This window comes from Petromyzon marinus, chromosome 22 (assembly GCF_048934315.1).
Source record: "Petromyzon marinus isolate PM22_M1 ecotype Great Lakes invasive population chromosome 22, UKy_Petmar_22M1.pri1.0, whole genome shotgun sequence".
NCBI classification, from domain to species: domain Eukaryota; kingdom Metazoa; phylum Chordata; class Hyperoartia; order Petromyzontiformes; family Petromyzontidae; genus Petromyzon; species Petromyzon marinus.
The window spans coordinates 21,390,202-21,410,163 of NC_133688.1; the positions used below are offsets into that span (position 1 = coordinate 21,390,202).

The 19,962-nt window shown below is 51.6% G+C and overlaps 1 protein-coding gene across 5 annotated transcripts in view; it reads right to left on the bottom strand.

The window, feature by feature from the left end:
* The window catches only part of LOC116944812 (uncharacterized), a 72,248-nt gene that overhangs the window by 46,891 nt on the left and 5,395 nt on the right, over positions 1-19,962 (bottom strand). For 3 of the 5 annotated variants that reach the window (XM_032958561.2, XM_032958559.2, XM_032958564.2), the window contains exons 2-9: positions 12,177-12,268; positions 10,097-10,158; positions 8,100-8,210; positions 7,259-7,335; positions 5,279-5,390; positions 4,764-5,026; positions 4,042-4,216; positions 2,336-2,398 (exon numbers count right to left, since the gene is read on the bottom strand). In XM_032958561.2, coding sequence (XP_032814452.2) covers positions 2,336-2,398; positions 4,042-4,216; positions 4,764-5,026; positions 5,279-5,390; positions 7,259-7,335; positions 8,100-8,210; positions 10,097-10,158; positions 12,177-12,268 — 955 coding nt within the window. The remainder of the gene's footprint in view (positions 1-2,335; positions 2,399-4,041; positions 4,217-4,763; positions 5,027-5,278; positions 5,391-7,258; positions 7,336-8,099; positions 8,211-10,096; positions 10,159-12,176; positions 12,269-19,962) is intronic. The other 2 variants (XM_032958560.2, XM_032958563.2) reach the window with 1 other exon arrangement.

A 19,962-nucleotide genomic window follows, 5' to 3' on the forward strand; every position in this document is an offset into this window, starting at 1 on the left:
TCGCCCTCACAAATGAGACTCCTATCTTGGTCTCTTGAGTTGGTTAAAGAAAATAAACGTGGACTTGAACTTCCAGTGAAAGTCCACCGAGCCGAAAGGTCTCGTCTATAAAGCGAGACCTGGGCCCTTAGAGCCACACAGTGCACATCGTAAACCAGCAGTCAAGGCAATTCACGACAACAAAGAACATCATCAACAATCAAGACAGTTTGAATATTTTTCAACCAAAGCATTAATTCCAATATGATGCACTGTAGCCATATAGGCTGTAGGGGAATAGCTCAACGTACAGGTGAAGCCCTATTGACACTCCATTGCTGGATGGGGGTCTCGACACGCTGTGCGGGTTGTCGGGGTTTACGCGACCAGACCCCTGTTATAATTTCCAGCTCTTTCTGAATCCACTGCTGGATGAAGGCCTCGCCCACGTTGTATCGGTCACAGGGGGTTGTCTTTGACCATACCTCACCATGCTGGTCAGTACCAATCGGTGAAGGAACCTAATTCCAGTTCAGAAACGGCTCGACAACTGATAGCCGTGGTTCGGAAATAAAACTCGGGTCGCTAACCATTGCATCACCACTCCACAATGACAATCATATTTATGCCAATTAAAATGCACACCTGGCCAATGAGTTTTCACCTTGTGAAATAAAATACAACTGATACGAGAACATGCCGACACGGCGCTCCCATCGCACACAGGAATCACACGCCCTGAAGCTCCGTGCGCTGATAATCACGCACGAGTGTACCACCCACGAGCAAGAGAATCGCGCCAGTTAGAAATAACGCAAAGCACCGTAAACAATGGCCACAGCACGGTAATAACCAATGAGCAGTCACACGCTTGCACGTACTCGTGCAGGCACATGTGTAGGGTCGGGGCTGGGGATGCGTGAGGGCCTTAAGTGCGTGCGAGGCTCCTCCGAGGGGCCCTGGAGTGGACTCTCACATTCGTACGGTGGCCACTGCAGACTCGCCCTGGGGGAGTTGCGGAGCCAAATAGAGTGGCAGCGTCCGGAGGGGATGGCGTCTCGTCCTGATATGGCTTTTCACTCCCTCCCTCCATCGATTCATCCCCCCCTCTGTTCCATCTCCCTCACCCCACCCCCATTCCTCCCTCCCATCTCCCTGGTAACTGGTGAGGAGTCACTGATAATTATAATAACTCTGCTCGGACAAAGTGTCTCTTGTGCTAATCTACACAGGTGGTTCTGAGCCAGAAGTTCAACATTCCACATTCCTCTGGCAAGGTTTAACTCTGATGTTTTTTACAGCTATTCCAATGCTCCAGCACATTTCTGCAATGAGTACAACGCTCTTACACGACGATTAAGGTAGTAGCCTAAGGGCGGGGTCCACATGGGAGGACCGTGTCCACTGAGGAGGAGTTACAGGACCCACAGGCACCCACACACCGCCTGCTGCTACTATTAGTCACATGCCACCTACTGCAGCATACCGATGACCCAGATACTTCCGTATCCAGCACACCACATCCAGTACACCTCTCGCTTTGGGCGATGGCTACTCATAGTTACACACCGCTTACGCCAGTCTATCTAGCGACCCGGAATAAATATTCGGTGAGACACTAAGTCCTGGCCGCAACCCCACAATCCAGCGGGGGGCGGCGGCGACGGAGACGGCGTCGTAGCTATGGTTTTGAGCGGCGGCGGTGGCGACACAGCGCTGGAACCATTTACCCAAACAAACCGGGCAATCGCCAGAATAAATAGCGCCCAGCCAGCGCCACGGCTCCCAGCACAGCGGGGCCTCATTCATCTCCCACAAATTCCTTCCCCAAGCGATTCCAGATGTGCCCCGTTCGTCGCCGCTCCAACGACCACCACCCCCACCCCTCGCTTTTCTGCTTCAACGTCGCTTCTCCGCTTCTCTGCATCACAGCTGAGTGGAAGCGTTCAGCGGTTCGGCGCATGGTCGGGACATCGAGTGTAACGACCCAAAAGCGTGACGGAGAGCCTTGCGGCACGGTCGCGAAACCCGACGCAGTGGAAAGACGAAACACGCAGAGATGCTCCGAGCACGCGGGGCGAAACGTCGGACGCCGCGCCGAACATCACGCGTACAGTTCCAGGGACACTCCCGCGTGCTCCATCTCTCTCCCACCGCCACCCCCAGTTACTGCGGACCTGGCCATTATGCGCAGCCTAAGCGGGCTTAAAGTGGAAGTGGATCTAGAGTCTAGAGGGACCGGCCGGCATAATGTTGTTATTATTATTTTAGGAAACGACTGCTGAGCAGAGATTTATTTACGGTACGCGGACCGTACACGCTAAGCGGCGGCGTTAATGGAAGCCACGTTTCTTACCTTAATCACTTCTTGCTGCTGCTGATTCTCCACCTTCTCCCGCTGAAGGTCCTTTATGAGCGCCTACAACGAACCGCCACACGGAGGTCAGAGCGAAGGGTTAACGCGCGAGGTTAAATATAACCTGGGCGGCAGGAGCGCCGTGGTGATACTCATTCGTACCTCACAGCAACAAGGGCCCGGGTTTGATTCCCGACTTTGTGTGAACACCTTTCTGTGTGCAGTGTGCATGCTCTCCCCCTGTTGTGCATGGGTTTCCTTCATCCAGCAGTGGATTCATCCAGGAAAAAAGTCACGGTGATTTGCGCACTTGGCTACGTACGGTGTGAAAGAAGATCAACATACATACGTTTAAGTGGTACTCATCTCCTGTTTACAGCCCCTAAGCTAGTAGTGGGAATTCCACATTCCTATGCTGAGGACGAGTCTACCCACAGGATAACCAATGTTGATCTTTCCCACAAAAGGGGACTAATTTTATCGAATCAACTCCCCCAGCCAGGAATTTAATTTTCAAGCTTCCAATTGCGAGCCGCTCACGTCTACTTGAGACGCCTGGCCGGATAAAGTGTAATCTATAACGCATGGGGCTAAAGCATGGAAAAGTAGGCCATGCACCCTCGAAAGGGGCTCTTAGCCAGAGCTCCCTCTCGTGGAGACCCTTCTGCCAGCAGTGGCGTGAGTGAGCTATTGCAGGGCTACACCTCTACCTTGAGCGTGTACAGGGTTACCCCACAGGTCGCACCAAGGCTATCAAACCACGGCTGCGCGAGTGCCTTCCCATGCCGCGCAGGCTGCTTGGTTCTCATTCTCGTCCCAGCACTAACCAGGTTCAAACCTGCTTAGCTTCAGACATCCGACGAGATTAGGAACAATGCCGGGTGACTGTGGTCACAGGCGATGATCGTGGCTACGAGGACCCAAGCTTCCCCACTAGGGGGCGCAATCTGCCAAGAGCGCCCACTATCTGATAAGGGATGCCCCTCCCTTGCAACAACGTGGGCTCCGTCCCAATTCAGCGAAACGTCTTTCTTTAACACGAGCCCCACGCGCTCCGTGCCGAACCGTCCCGCCACCTGCTACCAAACGCTCAAAATGAAAACCCAAATGTTCTTTACCCTGGAGAGCCTCGCCGGGTCACGGGACCCACTCAGGAGGGCCCTGCTGGGTTGGGACCATGTCGCGGTGATGGTCGGCGCGCCCGACTTGCGAACGAGGTCGCCGGTTCGGTTCAAGCTCCGGGTGCGGCAGTTGAAACAATGGTGTAAGTTTCTTAAATTGCCCCTCCCGCCTCTGTCTGCCCAGCAGTACATTGTATACATGGGTTCATCAAGGTTGGCCGATCCGCAGGTCGCGTGTGGGTGGGGAAAAGTGTGGGTAGGCACACCTCTTCTAAGATGTCTGGGCCAGCGTGGAATAGTTGACCAAAAAACACTCCAGAGCAGCTCGCTAAAGCTTCCTGTCGTGGAGACGCAATCCTGAATGTGTGTGAAACCATGTCACAATCATCGTCCCCTCTAGAACCCGACTACAACAATGAATCTCAGGTCACGAATGCACGTGGGATGACAAAACAAGTCGCTTATGAATTGCGCAACTGCTCGCAAGCAGTTACAGAGATGTGCAAGCACAGACCCACAATGCATCAGAGCAATGCATTTGTGGGCGCGCGCTGGGCCCAGCCCGACGACAGCGACGGCACTTACATCGCTGGTAGCACGGTTTTCCTGCAGCGTCCTTTTCAGCTTCTCGACGCGCATCCACGGGCTGGGCGGCCCCGACCCCCAGCCCTCCGACGAGCCATCGTCTCCCTCCGCTAGCGACGGGGGGCCCTCGCTCGCTCGGCCACCCCTCTCCTCGGTAGCGCCGGCTCGCTCGGGACTGAAGGTGCCCACCATGCGGGATGAGGACAAAGAGCCAACGCGTAAAAATGTCAATAACAAATCTGTTTTAAATGCACGCAATTTGCAGGAGCAACAATTGACTGTAAACCCCAGGGCACGAGACGGCTCCCCACAAGGATAACTTCACCAGGGCCAAGGACACTGTTCTGAAAACCAGGGGCTGGGAACCGATAGATTGAGGGCCAGACATGGCCAACTATTTCAACTTGTACGAAGTTCAACATACCTACATAATGGTTCCACTTGTGTACCCAGGAAGTCTCAAGACCCTTTTTCAAGAGGGTCCTGGCAAGTTTTTGCAGTAGGGGGCGATTTTGCTGCAGTGGGTGTAATCCCAATTGAGTGATTTTCAGGGAATTTTTGAGCAGTGGGATGTTTTGCCCCAATACAACCCAGGCCCATATGAACGTTTAGGCATCCAGTGTTCAGGCATGCTATGATGAGTGCTATATGAGAATTTCTTATGTACAGGTGTTCTCGATGGGTAATGCTTTGTGACAAGGTACCATAGTACACGCACACACCTGTCATTAGGCCCGACTGCCACGGACCTCCTTCCTGTATGGGCCTCACGCCCGTGTGCTAGCTGCTGGAGCTGTTGCTGCTGTTGTCCCTGCGGCTGGTACGGCGGTGGTGACAATGAGGACTGCTGCTGCAACTGTTGCAGCTGCTGCTGGTGCGATGCACGGAGCTCCCCGAGCTCAGCCTCCAGCTCCAGGCCGCGCTCCCTCTCCGCTTGCGCAAGCCTGGCCATGTGGCCGAGCTCCTCCCGGCCCTGCTCCAACTCCTGGTACCGACAGAACACGTACAGCCACGACTCGCTCACCACGGGGCGACTCCAATCCACGGCAGCATCTACGTTTGATCACATCTCAATGTGGCCGGGTTTCTTTAAGGCAAGGCCAACAAGCAATGCAACTTTTTAACTTAAATTTCGTTTATACTTGATCATCTTTACGACAGTTACCGTGGCCCTCCTGTCATAGGCAGAGGGACACTGACACGCGGACAGAGCTGTCGCATAAACGCTGGTGCGTACCTCCTGCAACTTGCGCAGCTGCCCCTGCAGCTGCTGCATCTCCTGACGCGCCTGCTGATGCAATCGCGAGATCTCGGCCTCTCTGCTCCCAGCCAGCGTCTCCACCGCGTTGCTGTTCGGGGTTTAGGTCGAGCGTTTGGGTGGGGGCAACACAAGGATAGCGATCAGCGTCCGAGCCACAGGGGGGGTTGGGGGGCGGTAGTAACCATGGACAGGAAGCGACTGGACAGCTCACAGCACAACCACTGCACCGGAGACACGGAACCTAAAATTAACGTAAAAGGACAACACAGGACACACTGGGATATAATCTATATAAATAAAGACCTTAATCTGTATGTATGTATCAAAAACGTCTAGGGTACTTCCCGACAAAGTATAAAGCTGAAATTCGGTACACAGGTGGCTTTTAGAACACAAACAACAGCGTTAAACGGAAAATACAATTCAAGCAGAAAAAAAATGAGTTAATATTTTTTTGTTCTTTCTAATATAAAAGAACGGAATCTTTAAATTGAGTGGTTTCTAACGGATACAACTTTAAATATAACTAGTTGAATCAAGTCGTAAACAATTCTTGTGTTTTTTTTGCGGAAAAATACAAATTTTTGGAGTAGTTGTTAATGTCTGATCATAGATAAAAACTGTAAACAATCATATCAGCTTCATTGTTATATTTATTGAAAACTTTAACCTGACAAAGACAGGTTTTATGAATTAGTAAATCATAATTCAAAATCACCGTAAGGATGAGCGGCGGAGTGATCGGTACTTGTAGAGTCGTTGTCTCATTCGCATGGCTGTTAAACAGCAGCTGTTTGGGATGTCGTCGTAATGTAGCCAATAGGTTGCTTTATCTGCTGAATGGTAATGCAGTACCTGGCCTGCACTCTCTCTGCATTGTCCCCAAGTGGCAGCCCTCAAAGGGTTCTTCCCACCGGCACCAGCAATAACCCCCCCCCCACCCAAGCCACCCCGAGCGACGGCCCGGCCGCGAGCGCCCCGTCGCCCTCGTCGGCGCAGCTTAATAGCCGACCCCGTGGCAGCCGGCACCCGGGAGGCCATGCCGGCAGGGCGCTATGGGTCACGGGGGGCCCGCCGGCCCGGACGGCCCACCCGGCAACCGTCCGCCGGTCTGTCGGCGCGTTCCAGGTAATCGTTCGTTATTCCCGCTCGAGGTTGTCGGGCGAACAAAGAATAATAAATGTTAAGATATTAATTGCTCACTAAGGAAAAACACGGATGACCTCTGAGCTAATTGCTGCCACGTGTTGTTGTGGTTGGCGCTCGGCGCCTGTCTCGTGGCGCGTGCCGGTGTATTGTAGCAGAAGAGCCGTGACTGCGGTGGGGATTATGGAGCAGAGCGCTACCCCAACCAGGGCAGTGCTGCCCTTAACATTTGCCTGCGTGTGCATGTGCGTGCCTGAGCACCTGAATGTGTGTGCAAGAGTGTGTGTGTGTGTATCTGTCACTCTTAATACGGGCTAGAGAGAAGCCGGCTGATGCGGCACAGGAGCATATAGAGCTGAGTGGACTTCCGATGACCGATACCAGCGGTGTGAAGTTCGGTCTCCAGCAACAATGGAGGGCAGAGTAGTGATGCTCACAACAACGAGCAGAGTGCCGGGTGACTAAAACGCAGAAAGTTGGAACAGTAGGGAGCACAGGTGGTGCAACTGCCAGTCATCTCAATCAGTTAACCCAGGCAACCTGGGTGTGTCCCGTGACCTCCTGCCAGCAAGCCTTCGACACTTCACATGGCCTCAAGATGCACCTAGCGTGGCACATGCGCTGTGGTGATGTCACCACAGTGGCCAATGGCGGCTGTTGTTGTGTGGGGAATCACAGTGCCGTGGTTAGCCATGTCAGTCTTCATAGGCGCTCGCTAAGAGCACTTACACCAACCGGCTGTGTAGGCTACACGGATAATTTTGTGTCTGTGTACGCACGTGTATGTATGTGTGTGTGTGCGAGACATACGAGGCCTTGACGAGCAGATTCTGCTTCTCCCTTAGGTCTCTCTTGAGGCTCTCCACCTCCACCTTGAGCTCGATGTTCTGTAGAAAGGACAATGACAAATATCCCCCGTATAGCCTTTAACAAACTGTTGGGGCAAGTGCTGTTAGCAAGAACCTATGAAGGCCGGGATGGCACACGAGGGAGTGGGTGGCAAGCACCACATCCAACCGCCTTTGTCTTCCCAGTGCTGACGTACATACAGTACCAAGTACTAATTTCAGGCCGAGTTGACCTTGGGGGGCCAAATATTCGTCACTGTTGTTCGTGGGCAGGACTCGAACTCGGGTCACTGGGTTCAGAGTGGAGTATACCAACCACTACACTACCACTTCCCCTGGCACAGGCGCACACACACAGCCTATGCTCACGCGTATACAGTCAACCAAACGAAGACAACGCACATTTTGATTTAAAGCTTTCGTGACTGCAGGGATTCATATTCTTGGTTCTTTCGGTAAAGTCACGTAGAAGGGAAACAATAAAATAATAAAAATATAAAACAACGCACATTGGAAAGCAGTGCAGAATCCATGCATGTGCATGATTTTCCTTCCTGGCTTTTGAGGCGATGGGGAAAGGGGCAGAGGGACAAACATCCACCCATAGCAACAAGCATCAATCTATAGCAACGAGCAACGATCCATGCCAGGCCATAGCCTAGACCGGCAAGGCTTGGGTCGTGTTGCCAAGAAACCGTGGAAACGTAGCACGACCGGTCGTGGCAATGACGACATAAAGGCAGCCACGGGCGCTGGCACAGCCGGCTGCCGCTCTGTTGCCAGAGCGGCAGCACAAGCCTCACCGTCCGGTAGACATCTTCCGTGGCGCCATCGCAGCCTTCCTGCACGCGTTCCTCCAAGAAGTAGATGCGCAGCTTCAGGCTGAAGTTCTCCTTCTTTAGCTCCGCGATTTGCTGCACGGGGAAAAGACCGACGGATGCAGGAGGGGGTGGGGGGGATGGGGGAGAGACGCCGGCAGTGAGAGGTGGCGGAACCAACGCCTGGGCACCAACGCCACCCCTCACCTCATTTGAACTCCCAAAACATCATCCCTTGCCCTTGTGTGGGCCCCAACTATCACCTCTCCAACATCATCCATGACCCTTCATGGGCCTTAAGAATGCCTCCTCACCCTCCCTATGCCCCAAGGACCAATCCTCTGTCTTTTGCGCCTCATAAAAGCAGGGGTTACAAGCTCAGTCCAACAACCAATATGTAACAATGGCTCGTTAGAATGATTATCATGAGCAGGAACAAACTTGATAACCCACAGGTATATTCAAGCTTGGACTGTAAACATTTCCAGTCGAAACTAGCATGGGTTATTTTCAATATACGGGGGTTATAATGTGTTTCCAGCCAGTGACCCGAATTCAGTTACCGGCCAAGGCTAACATCAGTACTGGCGAAGTATGGTCACGCAATTTGTACAACCGACACGGAGTGGGAAGGCAATGATCCAACAGTGGATTGAAAAAGGGCTGTGCATCTTAAAATTAATCCAGGACACCCCTCAATTTGTCAGATCGCCGGGACGAGAGTGAACGGTTTAGATCGTCGAAAAACCACTCACGTCCTTTCCCCGGCTGACGTCACGCAAACCGATCTGAGACAGAAGCAGCGGCACGGTGAAAGTTCCGGATCGGAAGTTTCTCATCCGGCAGTGTCCGGTCATGAGGGGCACAGCGATCAACCGGTCCTACCCCCTCCTCTTCCCGCCACCACCACCGCCACTGAAACCAATACCACCACTCCATACTCCTGCCACCACCACCGTAGCCACTATCCTCATTTCCAAAACTACCAGCACCATCATCGTGGCTACCAACACCACCACTTCCTCCTCCTGCCACCACCACAATCGCACCCCCTCCCCCGTTTCTCTGTCACCACCGCCACCACCTCCTCGTCCCACCACCATGGCCCCCACCCCTTTCGCCTGCCACCACCGCAGCCGCCCAGGACGGAAGGACAAACCGCATCCGCAAATACCGCAGGGTGGGGGGGGGGGTGCACGTGGGGAGGGGGACATTTATTAATAGGGACGGACGAAACTCAACCAGGCAGTGGCAGGTGCATAACCTCTCCCTGCGGCTCGCGTTGTGCCGATACGGCGCGGCGGTGAAGCCGGGACGCTTGGAGCCGGCCTCAGCGCGCAGTTGGCGTTTTGGCAGCTGAATCACGGCACGGCACGCCGGAGACCCGTACGCGCGCGCCATTTCAACCATCAGTGGTGGCGCCGTCAAAATAATTTAAATAATTTCCCCCATACACAAACGAGCTCGGTCTGGCGCCGATCTCTGGCACCGGCACTAAACCGGCGGTGAAAATTCCACATTCCTATGGCTGGAGCCTGGCCACAGCCCAGAGCAGGCGCAGCTGAGATGGAGCAAATGAGGGCCGGGCGGCGGCAGCGGTGACCCGGTCGCCACTCCGTGAAACCCGAGCTGCACGGCATCCTGGGAGCAGCTGCCCGGGGAGAGCTCTTAGCCGCATTAATTATGTACGTGGTAAGAGACACCAGCACGGAGTGTGTCGGGGGACGGGAGGTGAGGGCGCTGGCTCGGGGGCAGCGATGTGACGGTGGGTGATGCGGAGTTAACAGAGGGAGATGTTTATTTACATTTGGTTTAGTGTCCTTAGCCAGGTGAGAACTCAAGTGACCACGATGAGTAACAAGAGTGACCTGTTCTGCTTATCGTGATGGTGGGTCATGGGGAGTTTTTGTGATGGTCGGAGATGTTGCGTGTGGTGGGGGATGAGGGGGAGGGAAGGGACGGGGAGAAGACGGGACGCCCACCTGTTCGTAGTCCTTCATGGTGCGGGCGCGTGTGGGTGAGATTTGAGTCCCTCCCGCCAGCCCTGGGGAGAAGTGAGGGGAGTGACGTTAAAGATCCCATTAACCAGGGCGGCCTCTGGGATTCTAACTACAAACCTGTACAATGAGTAGCAAACGCGCGACCGCGTTGTCAATAACAGCGTGGCTACATATAAGATAATTTGCACAGTTACTATCTGCACCATTCTGATAGTGCAAGGCTACAGGGGGTCATCATCGCTGAAGTTAGCTGGGGGGGGGGCAGGAGTGGGGAGGGTGGAGGCACCGTTTGACACTGGTGACATTGAAACGTGCACACAGGGGGGGCACATCACGAGCTGGCAGTGTCTAAACATAGGACCGGGGGGGGGGAGTTGCACTCGCACATTCACAATGGCCGGGACACACAAATACACATTTACAGCAGGTGGATGAGTTGTGTGGGTGGACGCGTGTGTGGGCGGCTGAATAGTAGAGGTGGAAAGGTGAGTGGGTAAGCGAGTGTTGGATAGATGAGTGGGTGGATGGGTGGGTTGGTAAGTGGATGGGTGAACAAATGGGGAGTGGGTGGGTGGATGACGAGTGAGTTTGTGTGTGGATTGGTGGGGTATCAGTGTGTGCGAATGGGTGGACGGATGGTTGAGAGGGTGAGCATGTGAACGGGCCGGTGGATCATTAAACAGGTTCATGAGTGGGTGTTTGTGCGCGCAGATCGGTGGATGGTGGAGATGGCAAGGGTGTGGGTCTGTGTCTGAATTAGCAGGTGTGTAAGTGGATATATGGATGGATGAGTTGGTGAGTGGTTTAACGGGGTGAGCATGTGGAGCAGTGGGTGAGTGAATGTGTGAGTGGATATGTGGATGGTTGAGTGGCTAAGTGTGGACCAGAAGATGTGTGGATGGATAGGTAGGTGGATGATTGAGTGTGTATATATGTGGTCGGAGGGTGGTTTACTGGGTGAATGTACAAAGAAATGGACAGATGAGTGAATGATTGTCTGATGAGTGGGTCTTCGTGTGCCTAGTGTGTCTGTGTGGGCGAGTGGGTTGGAGTGTGTGAAGAAGTGGCTCTCGCACTGTGCTATAAACCTGGCAACCCGAGTTCGAATCCCGCTCACGGTCAACATCAGTGACAAACATGTGAACTTGTCCTGGGCCTACCCTTGATTACCTGAGCCTGGTGCAGTGTGTAAAAATCAGTATTGGAGAGACAAAGGCGACTGGGCATGGTGCTGGACACCCACCTCCTCGTGTGCGATGCCGGCCTGAATAGCTTCTCGTTAACAGTATTTTCCCCAACAGTCTGTCAACGTTATAGGGTATCATGGGCTCTCCTTTGACAGTACCAAAATATGATAATAGGTTTTTCCCCTTTTTTCCGGCAACAAAACAGGTGTTAAGATGTTAAAACACCAAACTGAAACCTTTTACAAGGAATCATGTCTGCATTAACCACAATGCTTGTGGTCAGAATGCAAACAAAAAATATACTCTGATAATATATGCATTGTCCTTGTGCGCTTTTTGGCGTCCTCCGGTCTAACATCGTTTGAGACGAGGCTCAAAAGAAAGCTGTCTCTGGCGTGGATCAATCAGTTTCAAGGACAATGCACATATTATCAGAGTACTTTTTGGTTGCATTGTGGTTAATGTAGACATCATTCCTTGTAAAAGGTTTCAATTTGGTGTTTTAACAGCTTAACACCTGTTTTGTTGCCAGGGGAAAAAAGGGGAAAAACCTACTATCTTGTTATAGGGCATCTTTGTCATTGTCTTTGTTGTGGGTGGATGATTGAGAGGGTGAGAGTGGCTTTGTGTATGAACTGGGCGAGTGTGTCAATGGGTTTGTTTACGAGTTGATGGTTGAGTCACTGAATGAATAAGTGGGCATGTGAGTGATTCGGGAGAGAGCGAGTGAATTATTGCGAGTGAGCAGTTAAGTGAGCAAATTAGTGGGTTGGTGTGTAGTGGGTGACTGAGTGAGTGAGCGGGTGGGAGAGCGATAGGTGAGTATGCAGTGAGGCATCGGTGATGAGGAACAGGAGGAGGAGTACCGCTCGTACCTCCAGGTCCGCCCGGCTCCACCCCGAGCTCCATGCCCAGCAGCCCCCCGGGCTCCACGCCCGTCAGCTCATGCAGGCGGGACAGGCTGCTGCTGACAACGACAAGAGGCCTCGATCAGCGCTGCACTCAGCTCTGCACCCGGCACCGCACGGTCACCCGCAGCTACCGTAGCGCCGCACTCGCTCCCCATCTCTCAGAAAGCTTTTGAGTCAACATCACTGAATGACATTTAAATGCGATCGCGAGGCTTCTTGGACACGTCCACTGTTACCGTACTCCCCGGATCACAAGACGCTCCGGAAAGTAAGTCGCACCCCAAACTCGTGCCCTGAGTCAATAAAGTCACGCACACCCGGTCAACTTACAAACACTCACACACTTGAATAGACACAATAGCATGCACACACACTAACACACAAGACAACGGTCCCCTATATAGTCTTAACAGATTTTTGTGGCAAGTACTGTTAGCGAGCACCTATGAAGGCCGGCACCCTGGCTCACCAGGAGGTTACAGCAAGTTAACTAATCGCCATATGTACGGGGATAGAGCGTTGCCTCCTCGCGCAAGGCGTGGGTTTTCTCCGGGTACTCTGGTTTCCTCCCACTTGTATAATAAACATGAATTATTAATTGGCTGAAGACAACTTAAAATAAAAACCCAATGTGGGACCCTGCTGAAAAAGAGTCCTACGACTCAGTGTGGCTCTCCTGGCTAAATAACTCAATGAGTAATTAAATAATGATATAGAAAACATTAAGAGTTAAATTACACAGCACAAGGGGGTTGGTGGCAGACAGCAAGTCCCGGCTGCCTTTGTTTCCCCAATGTTTATGCACCAGGTAGTCATTTAAGGCCGAGTCGACCTAATGGAGGCCCAGGACAAGTTAAGATATTCGTCATCGGTGTTGTCCGTGACTACTGCGCCACCACTCCTCACGAACAGCACACACACACAATTTACACAAATAACGACACACATCCCCAGCTGTTGCTTTACAGCATAGGGGAACAATGCGCGTCTCACTATCTGCAGGACTGGGCAGCGTGCGCGCTCGTGGCAAACGTTGGCAACGCCGAGCGATCCTTCGCTCAACCCGTGGCAAAAAAAATACCACGCACGGCCAGGTACGGCGACCAGGGAGCCACCCAAGGGGCCGTCCGGGGGCCACGGCCACATCGGTGATGGTCAGCAATAAAGCATCGCGGTCCCAAATTAAAAACGTTACCTGCCACGCCACGCCATTCTATTCTGGGATGTTTTTCAAAGATGGTGTTTGAACACACGGAGCTTCACGAACAAACGCGTCACCCTCGCACCATTGCTCCGCCGTCACGTTCCAGCGATGTCGCTCTTCTGGGCCGATGAGTGCGCGGCGAGCGTGTGATGTATTTGAATTGTGGGCAGCGGCAGCATAGCGGTTAGCACGCTGCGCTACGAACCCGGTGACCTGAGTTCGATTTCTGTTCACGACAACCAGTGACAATTATCTGAACCAGTCCAGGGTATCCCTTAGGTTGACTCAGCCTTAAGTGAGGACCTGGCATGGTGTTGACCACCCACCAGCCTTCATAGGTGCTAAACTAGTGTGTGCGTGGATGTCTGGGTGGGTAAGCGAGTGTGTGCATGGGTAGATGATAGAGTGACCAGTGGCTCGGTGTGTCCGCACCTTCGATTAGCACGGTTGGCTACGTACGGTGCGAAATAAGTTTGACAAACATACATGTGAGCAGATGTGAGCGAATGAGTAAGAGTGAGTGAGTAGGTGATTAAGTGAGTGTGTGAGTGAGCAAATGAGTCGATGAGCCAGTGAGCACGGGTGAGTGCGAGTCCGTTCGCGAGTAGACAATTGAGTGAGCGAGCGAGTCAGCGAGTGAACGATCGAGCAAGTTCCTTTGCTCGGAATCTTGCGGTGCATGCGCGCTGAAGGAAGCCAGACAACCCCCCGCCCCTGCTGCCCGTGTGTAAACGCCCGTAACAGGACGCCGCCTGCTTGGATTTCCACCGATTTAGCTCTCGCTGAGCGCAGCGCCGACCGGGTTTCGGCACGCACTCTGACACCTCTCCATCCCGCTATCCGATCCCCGCAGCGCCACGAAACTTGTGTTTTTATTATCTCCCAATTACAATTCAATTGGGCGGCAGGGGGGCAAAGTGGTGGTGACGCTCGTGCCTCACGGCAAGGAGCACCTAGGTTCCATTCCAAACTCGGGCGTATTTCTGTACGGAGTTTGTATGTTCTCCACCTGTTCTGTATGGATTTCCTCAGGGTTCTCCAGTTTCTTCCCACAGCTAAAAGAAATACCCAATGTAACTGATATCAGCTCAAATATCTACAAAATACTCAATTGGGAGTAATCGTAGCGACATTGCCCCCTATTGCAATAACTTGACAGGACCCTCCTAAAAAGTAAAGTGACTACAAGTCTTTCCCTGGGTAAGCAAGTGGAACAACCATGATTGGGATTGCTGCCACGGTGGAACGCAATGGCGCACGCAGTAATCTCAGAAAACTCCGCGGTGACCGGAGTGTGGCGGTGGGGGCTAGGTGTAGGGTTAGAGTTAGGGTCGTGAGCAGGACCGATCAGTCATTGGCTGCCAATGAACATCCACATCGCTGCATCCCGTGCGCGTGTCACACACGGCGGACGGACACCAGCACCAGCGGTGGAGGCGGTCGCGTGAATTATTCATCTGCCATAAAACATTCAACGCCGCGGGGCACACAACAAATGCTGGTTCCCATTCGGCCGGATCGATAACAGCGCAAATACATTATCACAGCCATGCGATTAGCGGCCACCGTAATGGCCATTAGTAGCAGGCACGCGGGACCGACAGAAGTGACTCGGAGATGGCACAGAGATGGCTAACGACACCTAACCCGACTTACCCAGCCACGTACACACAGACCAACCAAAACATTGAGCTTGATCAACGAGGAAAAACAACACCCAGCCACCGCCGCCAACACCAATATCGCTACACAAACCCAGCCCATGCCTTCATCACAACCCTACCAGCGAGCGGGATGAGGTATTGAGGGTCATTCAAGTGATGGCTATAGCATTGTTACCGTATCCTACGGATTATAAGACTGCTCTGGAAAGTAAGACTGTGCACAAAAAAAGTATCTAAAGACCACGCACGCAAAGTCATTGGTATTGGTCAAACATTCCAAAGCTAAAAGTTGCTCAAGTGGGATTACACGTGGCAATATGGTCTCCTCTAAAGAATCACTGAGGCATTTCCTGGGTAACCAAGCAAATAATAATGATAATTCAATCCAACCATGTTTGTCAACAAGCAACTGGTGTCTGCTAGGTCTTGTAACACCTCCAGTCTGATCGCATGGGATTATCTTTGATATTTTAACAAAGATAATCAGTCGGCTGGGCTTATCATCTCGTAATTTGATTCCATGGGGTTATATGAATCTTGGCGCGAGCTTTCTGACCTTCTGGTCTCTCATTTACAGCAGTCATCCGTCGTAGCTTCTATTAAATTCGCCGTGGACCCTTGCAATAAACAGTGTCGTATGTATGTATGCAGTGTTGATTCCAGACGCTACACGACTACACGGACTGCGCTGCTGTTTGCCGTGGACCCTCAACATTCCGTGTCTCACATTTTCAGTTATATTTATTATTATTAACCCTTCATCACTCCGTGAAGCTTCGCACGAAGACGCCACGTGCCACACACGCACGTACACGCACGTACACGCACGTACACGCACGTAAACGCACGTAAACGCACGTAAACGCACGTAAACGCACGTACACTGCCTGCTCGGCTAATAGTCAACAACCCAGTGTGAACTCCATGGTCATTCGCAAGCTTTTGCCAAACGTAATTCCCCCGGCGTTCATGACCACTTAGTGCTGTGCCCACTCACCCCATAACTCACCCAAGACATATCAATTCAACCACCCGCTCACCAACTTGGTCACTCACTCACTCACTCTTACAATGGTCTGTACACCTTCCGCTCAGCCGTTAACACTCTTGCTCACCCAACCACTCATTCACCTACACTGTCGCTCACTCGCTCATCCACTCATTTACTCGCTCACTTGATAACTCACCCACCCATCTATCCACTTTCTGACTCATCCACGACTCACTCAATCATCCATTAAATCACTCATACTGCTACTCATCCATGCACTTACAAATGTACCAACTGACCCACACAACCGATCTCTCCATTGCCCATACATAGACCCACTGGCTCACTTCACAGTCCACTCACAATGCCATTCAACCATCCACCCACTCACCCACATTGCCACTCACTCTTCCAGCTAATTATCCACTCTCTTGGGCATACACCAATTCACCCATTCGCTCTCCTACCCTACCGCCCACCCGTTTTCTCACCCACACTTTCGCTTGCTTGCTCATTCACCCACTCGCACACCCTCTGGCTCACCCACCCATCTGCTTGCTCACCCACACTTTCGCTCGCTCACCGACCCCACACGGCCACACAAAGGCACCGGCCGGGCGGCATCAATGTTTAATGGCCCCAGCGGCCGACTGAAGAGCGCCAGGGGCACCGGAGCTGGCGCAGAACTCAACAGACGCGGCGTAACAACAACAATAAGTCCTTTATTTATACAAACAAAGCCACGGCCGAGTCTCAAGGCTCATTTTCAGGAGGGTTCTGCGATGGGAAGTATCACCAATTGCTGGTAATTATATCTTGTGGTTTTAAAATGAAATGATGAAAGAGTGCCCGGAGAAAACTCAACACAACAATACTCAAAGCGATCCGTAGAGATACGAAGATGTTAGAAAACGGCTGCCCTTTGTCCAACCTCCTACTATGGGCAACAAGCCCGGCGTGCCTACTTGATTCCGCAAGCAGTGAACACGATATGATGTACGCAGTGACTTAGAAGGCCACAAAATACAGTGACACGTTTTCACACACTGCCCAATAATACCAACACTGCCAACTAATTGGGTGGCAGGGTGGTGGCACAGTGGTAACAATCCTGCCTCACAGCAAGAAGTTTCTGAGTTCAATTCCCAATTCTGGATCCTTACTGTGGGCAGTTTGTATTCTCCCCCCCCCTGTTCTGCATGGGTTTCCTCCGGGTTCTCCGGTTTCCTCCCATAGCTAAAAACATAACTGGTATCGGCCCAAACATCCCCAATGCTAAGAACTTAAATGTAAATCACTCAACTGGAATCACGCACAGCAGCAGCAACATCGCCCCCAATTCAGACTCAGTGAGGCATTCCTGAGTAAACAAGCGAAATCATAATAATCATAACACACCCTCAACTGTTCTCACAGAAGGATCGGTCATCTTCCTACTCCTCGCACAGGGGTGGCTTGGCAAGTGGGTGAGGAGGCCTGTAATGGACTGTGCCCGCATTTGTTTTCGTAAACAGTGGGCGGCGAGGGCTGGCGAGATGCTGCTATTTCCATGGCTAACCTTGGACAGGCGATCGCGGCAGCAATCGCGGCCCCGCGGGCGGCCGGTTCGGGTGACAGGCGATACGGCCCAAATTCCTCCGCAAGAAACGCGTTAAATATAGCGCCGGGGCACAAGCATGCGTGCGTACGTGTGTGCGTGTGCAGCACAGCCAACAACAGCTGCTGCTACAACCCAGGTCCAAGCCACAAAGCGGACTAGGAAAGGCGTTTCCTTTGTGCAACATCACTACCATGTGAGACCATTACCGACAAATTCACTCATGAACGATATAACAAAAGCGTGGGATCACCACAGAAAGGTTTCTACCTACTGTGAGGTCAATACCGAGGTCACGACTGAATGAGTTCGCAAAGGGGTAAGTTGAACACTGAATTCGTTCCGAAAGGAATGAGTTCACAGCTGTGTTTGATCACTACCAGGTTCACTACTGTAGGAGTTCACTAATGGGAGTGGTCACTACTGCACGAGTTCACTACTAAGGTCGCTACTGAATAATCTCAATGAATGGTTGAGTGAGTTCACTGTCGTGATTTCACCAGAGTAGAAATGCAACAACGCAGATTCAGATTAAAATCTGTTCTTGCATTCAATGTACAAGTGTCTAATTGTACTTGTATTCATCGATTACATAAGATTCACACTATTCATATGCAAATTACTTGCAATTTGTACACATCCGAGTCGTTATACAACCAGGCCATTACGCACGCAAGCCGTGAAGCACACAAGTCTTTGCAGTGAAACCCCTCCTATCCGTGGCCCTATTACCCGTCACTTCTAATACCCGCATCCCCAATCAATATGCAAAATATCCTATGAAAAACCAATAGCCTCTTCCTATTATCCGCCTATGAGAGGGATCCACCTCGACGTGGAGACAAAATAGCCCTATTGTCCACAATTATCCGTGGATAAGTAACCCAGAAGTGGTCTCCTGGATTCACTATATTCATTCCATTATCCATATAATTTACCCAATAACAGTGACCTAGAATTGTTGGCAAATTATTATTTCTATTATTCCACTCTTTTACCCAGGAAAGCCTCAATGGGTCGTAAGACTCTCTGTAGTGTGATCCTAACCGAGTAATCTGCAAGTTCATTTCAGCATTGGGACATATGACCAATAACAGTTACATTGTACAGTTTTATTGTAAAGTTAATCTGAACTCCATTCCTAAATTCATGTTATCCTCAAATAAGTCTCTCAAAATCACCATGGACCAGAGGCGGACCAGAGGGGTCGCCCAAACTGGGCCTGTAAATTCATCTTATTTAATCACGTTTACCCTTAGATAACCGTGCTGACATCACGAGTTATATTTCACCGATTATAATAATATGCGCCAATAGCACCCCCACCACGCATCTCCACCGACGGGACATATTTCACCGGAGACACGCACACACACATGGGCCGGTACCCACGTAGCACGGTGAGAGACCACGGACACCGTGACCGCACACGCGGATTATCAGCACTGCTCGGAAAACACAGCTGGCGGCACCGGTGCCACGCCTGACGTCAGTGGCGTCGTGCCCCGGGCTGTGACGCCGGGCTCTTGCGCCTGTTCAGGTCCATATCCTCAAAAAGAGGCCCATAGACTCACATAGACCCGTAGACTCACACGGTGATTGCTACGCACATGGAGACCCTTAGACAACACAAATAAAACTCGCGTAGGCCCGTAAACTTAAGCAGACAACTATAGACTTGCAGAGTCTTACGTAGAGATCCTTAAACTCACTCACAGAGAGACCCACAGAATCCCTCTGCCCCTGTTCACATCCAAGCTCCAGAACTTGCTCCTCTGTCTGTGACTGACTGCTGATGCAGTCATATTTAGATACTTTACTGTATTACATTGCACAGTGTAGACTTGTATAGAAACCCATAAATTCCCACATAGAACCATAAACTTCCTGAGAGATCCAAAGACTCGCAAAGAGATCCATAGATTCACATAGAGGGCAACAAACTCACATTGGGAAACAGAAAATGCACAAAGAAAGCCACAAACTCATATTCTATAAAAAAAACTCATAGAATCGCACTAGGAACCACAGATTCAAAACAGCAACCTAGAGACTCGCATAGAGCTCCAGACTCCTGACCACTGTTCAAGTCAAGGCGAAATACCTTCTTGTATCCCTCTGCTGATTCGACAAAATAATCATTCCCACTGTCACATTTAGATGCTATATAAATACACATTTAACGTCGTGCGTTAACAGTAATGGCAGAGAACTCAGCACGGCACTGTTTCAAATCCAACCACAACACACAATCTATGTCTCACTCAGATGAAAACACACCACTCCTCGAGCCA